Source organism: Blennius ocellaris, assembly GCF_963422515.1.
Source record: "Blennius ocellaris genome assembly, chromosome: 22".
Lineage (NCBI taxonomy): Eukaryota > Metazoa > Chordata > Actinopteri > Blenniiformes > Blenniidae > Blennius > Blennius ocellaris.
In genome coordinates this window covers 13914775-13923610 of record NC_137671.1, presented here as the reverse complement: position 1 = coordinate 13923610, position 8836 = coordinate 13914775, and the positions used below count along the sequence as shown (strand labels likewise).

Below are 8836 nucleotides of genomic sequence, written 5' to 3'. Positions count from 1 at the left end.
TTTACCCTGCGATGGACAGCAGACCCGATAAGATGGATAAAACTAGTCAAACATGAGGCGTGTGGGTGGGAAAAAAAACAGGCTCCAAGCCAACCTGCCAAACCAAAATTGTAAAAAAAAAAAAAAATCTCATATAAAACAGAATTTTGGACTTTAGATTGAGTTTTTGGGGACTTTTCACTGTATTTTGCACCAGAATGTGTCGTTAAACTCACCTTAATGTCGAGATTGTGGTCAATTTTTATTAAGTTTACTGTCGCACAACGTAGAAAAACTTTTAATTTAAAGGTCTATTATGGCATTATTTCACTTGTCCGGCCCACTCAAGGTGAATTTGAATGTGTTTTACCCCTCTGTACCGGTGTGAATGGGAAGAAGAGACGACAATTTGCCATTTGTTTGCAATAAGCTCTGAATTTCTACATTCGCAGGTTGTTTACAGAGAACTTCTCCCTATTTCATTAACATTATAATCCCCATTTACTCTTTTACCGTTGAGATTTCTTCATACACGTGGTTTCCCCCCCTGCCCTTCTGAGAGATGCAACATTATTCACTTTCACTGCAACTTCCTGAGAGAACGGCGTCACGGCCGATAAGCAGAATGTGACTCAGGCAGCTTGTGTTCGCTGCAGCTCGGCTCTATAAAAGGAATGCTGTGAATCCTTCACACGAGGAGGAAACGGTGACGCAATCAGCCGTGTGTATTTTTCTCTGAAGTGAATTTATTGGTCGAGCAAATGCAAAAAAAACAACAAAACAAAAACATTCTGGTGCATAGATTTAAAACAAGTCACCTACGTACAAATAAATAAAAGGATTTATTTAAAAACTTGTTTATTACAAAAAAAAAAAAAAAAGAAATTTCAAGTATCTCAAGCAAAACGTTTTGACTGGAGACGCGAGCGCCGCTCCGCTCAGTCCCGACAGGTCAGTACAAAAAGATTTACATTGAAATCTCATCCGCTGCAAAGTTACACCGTATATGTACACCAACATTTACAAAGGTTTTATTAGCATCAACAGCACGCCATGTTCAAATGGAAATAAAATACAGGTGCTTAAGTTTGTGCGTAGCAGACGACGACAGCAAAACAAAAGTGGCGGCCTGAGTTGTGGCACCGACACTAAAACGACAAAACAAGTCAACTAGCGAGAGTTTTAAGTTGTTGAAATGATCCGAGTGAGTGTGTGTGTGTGTGTGTGTGAGGCTGCGAAACAAGCGCTACAGGCACTCTACGGCGAAGTCACGCCTCCAAAATATCACCTTGTGACACGACGGACATGGTGACACAAGACCACCCCCCCAAAAAAATTTAAAAATAAACTAAATGTTTTCACCACTGTGCAAAATGTCGCTTTAGTCGTAGAGCAGGTTCGCATTAAAAGTCGTGGATCGGAGAAGAGCAGGAGTGTAAAATGCTTCCGTTACGAGTTCCAGGTGGGGAATTTAAAATGTGGAGACGAGTGACGTGATCAATGAGGTGACAGGAATGATTGGACAAATTAACCACAACAAAAACAAATTAATAAAAAAAAAAATCCCCTGTCCTCCGTTGAACAGTCGTCGGCACAGTAACTCTTTGATTTGGACTTGTTCCTGCTTGTTTAATGTTCTTGTTTCAGAGCCCCCCCCCCCCCCCCCCTTCACTTGCAGTGCTGCAGGACGTCGCGGCGACCCGCCGAGCTGCGCCTCAGGTTCTGCAGAAAACACAAGGAAAACAAAAAAAAGGAACGTCAAGCCGGCGAACCGTTTTGAACCAACAGACTGTAAACCGCGAGTGACGTCGCCACAGGTTTCGTGGGCGTCTTAATTTCCTGTTATTTTTAGAGGGCGAGGAAAGCGGGCGTCCTGGGCTGTGGGGTAATCCTCAGGTGATTATGATTGAAGCCACGCGCCCAGCAGTGTTATTCACACCGTTCCACTGCGCCAGCAGCAGTGACAACTATAATATCCACTACAGCCTACGGCGTTCTCCAGAGCAGCATGACGCAGCCAAACAAACAGAGCCGTGATCCTCTTTAAAAGGAACCTTTTCTGTGTTGTGGTCTAAAGTATAGAGGATGAAAATGTCAATATTTAACTAAAAAAAACAAAACAACCCAAATATGACGTAAAATGACCACAATCTCAGCAGAAAGCCATTTTTATTGAGACTTTCTGGTGTCAAAATTCTGTGACTCGTCAAACTGTCGCCTCCCAACGGCACAAAATAACAGATCTCTTGGTTTTTTTTAATTAAATGTGAGGTTTTAAATGAAGGAAATGCTTCATTGTTGTAGCAGAAGCAATTTGTTTTTATTGATCTCGACGAGGTTTAGCTCTTTACTTTTGTTTTTAGGGAAGTGAATTCACACATATCAAGTGGGAATTTTTAATGAAATTTCTCATTTATTCCATATGGAAGACATGATAATAAATCGGCCCAAACATAACATTTGGCTTTGATACAAATATGTAAAACCCAGAGAATATTTGTATAACTATGACGTGTGTGTGTGTGTGTGTGTGGCTGCGGGCAGAACTACAAAGCGACTGCGGCGCCATCTGTTTACCTTTGAACGACTAAGAGACAAACCACCTTCAGGTAATGAAGGACGGTGCGTCTTTGAGTGGCAATGTGGAGACCAACCAAACACACAAAGACCGTGAGTCAGCGTGAGTCAGCGGGGACACACACGCACGCACACACACCAGTAGATAGTAAACGATGACGACAGACGGGAATCACAGGAATGCTAAACTGGGAAGTGGGAGTTTCCTGTGAGCAAATATAAACTCCATCACTTCTGGAGGCGGAACGAGTCACTGTACGGCCGAGTGTTAAATATAAATCAATGCTGGAATGTAGAGTTCTTGTGCGACTTCAGGAAAAAAAACAACAACATGGACAAAGAAGAAGAAGAAGACTGAGCGAAGGAATACTTACAGGCAGACTTTGCCCAGCCAGTGCTGAAAGGCAGCGAGAGGGAAGGAGGAGGAGGAGAAACGAGTGAGTGAAGCCGAGCGCAGAAGGAAACAGGAAGTGCTGAGCGTGTTTCCAGGCGAGCTCACCTGTCCGGCGAGCGCCAGGGGGAGGTGGGGGGGGCTGCAGAGGGCCAGCTGGGCCACGGACGGGGGCAGGTTCTCGACGGGGGCCTCGTCCAGGTCGTCAATGCGAGGCTTCTTGATGTTGGACTCCGGGCTGGTCAGAGGGGTGACGCTGTTCCTCCGGATCAAAGTGCCGGGACCCCTCTTCACCTCCTGGGGGGGGGGGGGGGGGGAGGGGGAGGGTCATCCTCGTGTCAAAGACAAACAAAAACGACAACAAAACCAGCCCGGTGGCTTCGATCCTCACCTCCGGCCGGTCCCGGTGGGTGTTCACCGCCTCCACGTTGAGGGAGATGGACTCCACCTTGCAGCCGTACGCCACCGGCGTGAGCTTCAGCACCGTGTGGAGGGGACACTTCAGGTAGGGCATCTCGTCGGCGCTCTTGTCCAGGAAGTAGGCCAGCAGGCAGCGCATGACGGCCTGGTGGCTGACCACCAGCACGTTCTCCTGCCTCTCCAGCTCCATGATGACCGGCTCCACGCGCTGGACCAGGTCCTGGTAGGACTGAGGGGGTTCGCACAAGCGCACTGGATTAGCAAGACGCTCCCCCCACCGGCAACGCGTCAACGCGTCCGGACTCCCTCACCTCTCCGGCAGGGTAGCGGTAGTAGTATTTATCCTCGTCGCGGAGCGCAAACTCCTCGGGGAATTTCTCCTTCACCTCGTCGTACGTCATCTCCTCGCACACGCCCTGGAGGGAGAGCAGGAGGCGGTCAGGTAAAGCTACCAGGCGGGGGAGGGGGAGGGGGAGGGGGGATGCGGGTCTAACTCACGGCGTCGATCTCGTTCAGAGCCTTCCACTGCTCGTACGGGACGCCCAGGTGCTCGGCGGTCTGGATGCTGCGGCACAGCTGGCTGGTCCACACCTTCAGGTCCTTCAGCTGCTGCTCCTCCACGAAGCGAGCCAGGGCGGCGGAGAACTGGGGGGGAGGGGGACAGCGTTCAGACATCACGGTCATCACTCGCTGATCTGCTCGTCTTGAGGACAACGTAGTTCGGCGAGGTTCTACCTGTTTGCCGTGCGGCGAGAGTCCAGAGTCGCCGCCCAGCCGCCCCTCCAGGTTGTCGGCGCTCTCGCCGTGGCGGCACAGGTAGATGGTTCTGGGCTGCACGTGGATGTTCATCAGGTAGTACACGATCTTGCTCTGGATGTGGTCCTGGATTCGGTTGACCAGGAACCTGCGGCCCACGTCGATGACCTTGATGAAGGACAGATCCCTGGCGGGGGGAGGAGGGGAGCAGACGGGACGCGGTGAACCCGGGGAGTCCGAACGAGCCGCAAGGCTTAAAGACGTTCGGGCGGCGAAGTGTTTTTACCGGTCGTGGCGGTCCGGGTCCAGAGGCTGGTAGCTGGTCTTGTAACATTCGATTCTCCGCTGGAAATCCAGCATGGCTTCCGTCTTGTTGCAGTCGCGGTAGTCGGGACAGGACACCTTCACCTCCTGCAACCCGGGGGGGAGGAAAGGTGTCAACCGGCGGGGGAAACGCTCTGCCGGGCAGCGCCATCGCTGGCGTCTCGTCACTCACCATGATGTTGGAGGCGATGACGCCGGGGTCGTCGCAGACGGACTCGATGAAGAAGATCTGCAGGGAAGCGGGAGACGCGGGTTACAAAGTTGTTGTTTTCCCGCGACACCGGTGTCGCGCTTCCCGTCACGAGAGAGACGGACGGACGTCTACCTTGAAACTGTTCTCGTCGCCAAACTTGAGGATCAGGTCCCGCCTCTCTCTCGTCGTGTTCGTGGCGTCGAAAACCTAAACATTTTTTTTTTTAAATGATGAGACGACGGCTCTTCCTTATTGATGACGAAGTTTCACAAAAGAGCGGAAAACTTACCGCCACTTGTCCTCCTTCGTCCTGCAGGTAGGACTTGACGTCCCTCAGGGCTGCTAAGGCACACTGCCTGGAGGACGGGAGGGAGACGCGTGAAGATTTTGCTACCGTGGCCAGAAATTCAAATTCTGTGTGTGTGTGTGTGTGTGTGTGTGTGTGTGTGTGTGTGTGTGTGTGTGTGTGTGTCTGTTGGACGCTGAACTTACTCCCTGATCTTCACGGCACATTCATTATCGGGCTTGAAGAAGTCGTAGGAGCTGTAGTTCTTGACCGCCTCCCTGCGGTACTCCCCGACGTTGAACACTGGAGGCACAAGACGTCCTTTCTTGTTCAGAACATGCACCTTTTGCCGGATTAGATACCGAGAACGTGACGGAGTGGGGAGGGGGGGGGGTCTCGTACCTTTGGTGGGCATGCCGATCCAGTTGAGGTAGCGCGTGAGCTTCTTGGACATGTACGTCTTGCCTCGAGCCGGCAGGCCCACCATCACGATGACGGTGGGCGGGTTGGCGGAGTTGGGGGCGCCAGCTGTCGGAGGAGGAAAAATAAATAAATAAATGAATGAATAAACACGTCATCGTCAGCAACGCCGTTCCACCTCGCTGTGCACCTGACCCACTTCTGTCAGCAACACCCCCCCCCCCCCCCACCGGTCTGGTGTCCCTGCAGGCGGTCTCACGTTACCGGCCGCTGCACGGCGACAGCCCGAGAAAGTAGGGCATTCTCTTTGAAAAGCACCGAGAAATGAGAAATGTGTTGCATTCGGTGCAGTTTGAATAAAGTTACGTCTGAGGAAATCAGTCAGCGGCTCACTAACAGATATTGAAGCCACGTGGCTAATCTTGTTTCCACGTTGCCCAAATAGAAAGTCAGACGCAACCTGTTGCTGCTTCAGCCTCCTCACCCCTGTGCATCAATCCATTATCATTTATAATAATAGGAATAATTAATCAAACGTGTAATTACCACTTTGCTCCTGGTCTGCAGACAGGATTTGGCATGCGCAATTTCAATAAATAACATTTTTATCTTTTTATCATAGCTTGAGAAAAAACAAATACAACCAGAAAGCAGAGATTTACAGCTTCATATCAAAATACAAGTAATTTCAGTGGAACTCAAGACAAGATTCACCGGCACACATTTACGATATCAACTTTTTCTCTATCCTTTAAATCTTCTGTGTCTTTTCAATATCAAATAACTACGTACATGCATGAAGCTGAATTTGTCTTGTAAAGAGAATAAAAGAGACGCACCTTTCTTTTTTTACCTATCTACAACCATTAGAATGTAAATATTTCCAGGCAAGTTAGGAAAGGGTTAAAGGACTGGGCTTCTTGGAAGTGTGTATTGTGTGAATGGGAGGAGGGTGTAGAATGACAAGAGTCTGCCACCCACAGTGCTGTGGTGAACAAAGGGTTAATGACGAGATAAAAATCAAAGGGTTCGAATATTGAATGAAATGGTGAGTTTTAAATTATCACGCTTGTTTACAGGCGTTTCAAGCGTCCACGCTTTGTTCCGTTTATTAACAATTGACCAGTAAACACGCATTGATGATTAAAAAGAGAATTGTTGACACGGATTAGATTTATTTTTAATTTTAAATCAGTTTTTAATCTGACGAGCATCTTCGTATAAAGTGGAATTTCTCACTTTAATTATGTGAATGAATTAACTTACTCTTTAAAAAGATTCATGAAGTGGAAAAGTTTGAAAAAAAAAAGTTTTTTTTAAAGTAGTTTTAAACGCTTTTTTTATTCACTCTTCTCCCCTCGTTTCACTGGAAAGCGGCTCCGCTCACACGCGCTGCAAACGGACCAATCGGAGAGCGAGGACGGAGCGCCCGACACCGGTAACCATGGTGACTGGTGCTCCACTTAAGGGGGCCGTGATGTGAAAGTGAGCGGATGGAGACCAATGGATGGTTGGAACCACAAAAAAAAAAAAAAAAAAAAGTAAACTAAAGAAATAAAAATAGTATTAAATGTTTTACCTCTTCGTTTGTCATCTTTGGAGGGAACCCAGATCTTTTGGATCCTGTTCTGGGTGAGCTCTCTGGGCATTCCTCAGGGCCGGAAGGAGCGCTTCGTCGCTTAAGTCCCGGTGTGAAGAAGAAGAAGAAAAACAAAATCTAAATTTTTCTGAGTAACGACGCAAAAACGTGTCGGTCTGAGCAGGAGACTGGAGCTTCTCTTTGTTGCGACGCTGCTCCTCGCGGAGTGAGTCGAGCCGGGCTAATCTGCCGGTCTGCGGCACACATCCGCTATTTAAACCCCGCCCGCCCGTCCCGGCGCCGGGTGGCAACGTGACTGTGATGACGAAACGAACACACGCGCGCACGCGCGCTCGCACACACAGCGCCTCTCGGCGGTGGATTTTTTTATTTGTATTTTTTTTTTATTTTAGTAGAATAATGTAATAATGCGTCTGATACAGAACTTTATTATTAGAGTCACGCGCGGTTAAGAAATAGTTAAATATTTCTCCATGCTGTTAACAAAGCCTGGCGGAGGTCGTTCGTTCTGTGCGTGAAGAAAAGAGTTTCAAGAAAAGAGGTGACGAAATATTGCAAAGGGTTTTCTGGGAAGGAGACAAATGGTTACACCTAAAAGCTCTTTCTCCCAGGGGATCATTTCAAAATCTATACTGCATCTTCTCATTTAAATATATAGCCACGATTGAATGGCAATAAATTAGATTTATTGAATTAACAAGCGAGCATTTTCATCTTGAAATGTATTGAAGTTTCACTACATTTAACCAACAATTGGAGTTTTTATTCACATTTGTCATATTTATTATGACATTTCCACCGTTTAGTTGTTGAATGTTGAATTAGATATATAGTATATTGCGTGTATGTATTTCCAGATAGATGTACGTATATAGTATTTGGATTTGGATAATTTAAGTATTCAAAAATGTTTATTGTCATATCATTACACGTTTTTCCATGTGACACTACGGAATTCTGTTCCCAGGACCCTGTTAAGGATGAAAAAACTAAGAGCAAAGGACGAAATAGAATAAAAGAGAAGTAAAAAGTAAAATAAGATAGAAAAATGGCACAACGTGAAACAGGCATTTAGACCGGCTAAATGTGTTTTACTGAAGATATTGATGTTTTATATAGATTGGCTACAAATAACTGTAAATGATCTATATTAGCAAATCAATGTGTGTGCGCGCGCGCGTGTGTGCGTGTTTGCGGGCACGTGCGTACATCGGGGTCGCTTATATAGATGATTTAAAATGAGTACAAATTGAGGTTTGTTTTCCCTTTTTTGTATACATCTGTATGTTTGTTGAACTTTTCACGTGTCTGGAGCGAATTCATGTATTTCTTTTCATAGTTTAATAACTTTAATCCCAATAAATTTCGATTATTATTATTATTTTATTAATATTTATTTGATGATTACGTGGAGAAAAGGTTCCCGCCCCATGAAGAATCAAACCCCGAAAGGAAACGTGCAGAGCTGCACACCAGCCTCTCCTGCTCACTGACTCATTCTGGGGAAAGTTAGACATTAATGTTATTTGGAAACTTCTCTGGTACCTGAACTCATTCTGTGAAGGGAAACACAGTATTGTCACCTCGATCCTTAAAAGAAATAAGAAAAGAAACATATCAAAGTCTATTTTATCAAATTAGAGCCTCCTTTAGGCAATTTACATACACTCACCATTGTCCTTTAATTATAAGTTAACATGTCACTGAATTGACATGGTTAATAAATTACAATAATCTGAAATAATATAAATATCCCCAAAAAAACAAAAGTCCTGGAAATAAGTGACTAAATTATATGAATATTAATAAACTAGAAAATGTCTCCCTGCCTACGTCTTTTGATTTGCGTCTCCATGGCAACAGATGGAGATGAAAATCAGAACTTTTTGA

General features: G+C 46.3%; 1 protein-coding gene across 2 annotated transcripts; it reads right to left on the bottom strand.

The window, feature by feature from the left end:
* Positions 1-1629: 1629 nt before the first annotated feature.
* Positions 1630-7131, bottom strand: pfkfb3 (6-phosphofructo-2-kinase/fructose-2,6-biphosphatase 3; the record flags this gene model as incomplete). 2 transcript variants are annotated; one of them, XM_080517920.1, is made up of 14 exons in its annotated part: positions 6926-7131; positions 5329-5454; positions 5133-5229; positions 4930-4996; positions 4773-4847; positions 4620-4676; positions 4410-4534; positions 4103-4310; positions 3866-4012; positions 3679-3783; positions 3339-3596; positions 3056-3244; positions 2931-2953; positions 2553-2607 (listed from the first exon to the last, which is right to left on the bottom strand). In XM_080517920.1, the coding sequence occupies exons 1-14, from the start codon at positions 6993-6995 to the stop codon at positions 2553-2555; spliced, it is 1602 nt and encodes a 533-aa protein (XP_080374046.1). In that variant the 5' UTR covers positions 6996-7131. The 2 variants fall into 2 exon arrangements, with proteins under 2 accessions (XP_080374045.1, XP_080374046.1); XM_080517919.1 differs by lacking the exons at positions 2553-2607; positions 2931-2953 and adding an exon at positions 1630-1701.
* Positions 7132-8836: the final 1705 nt, after the last annotated feature.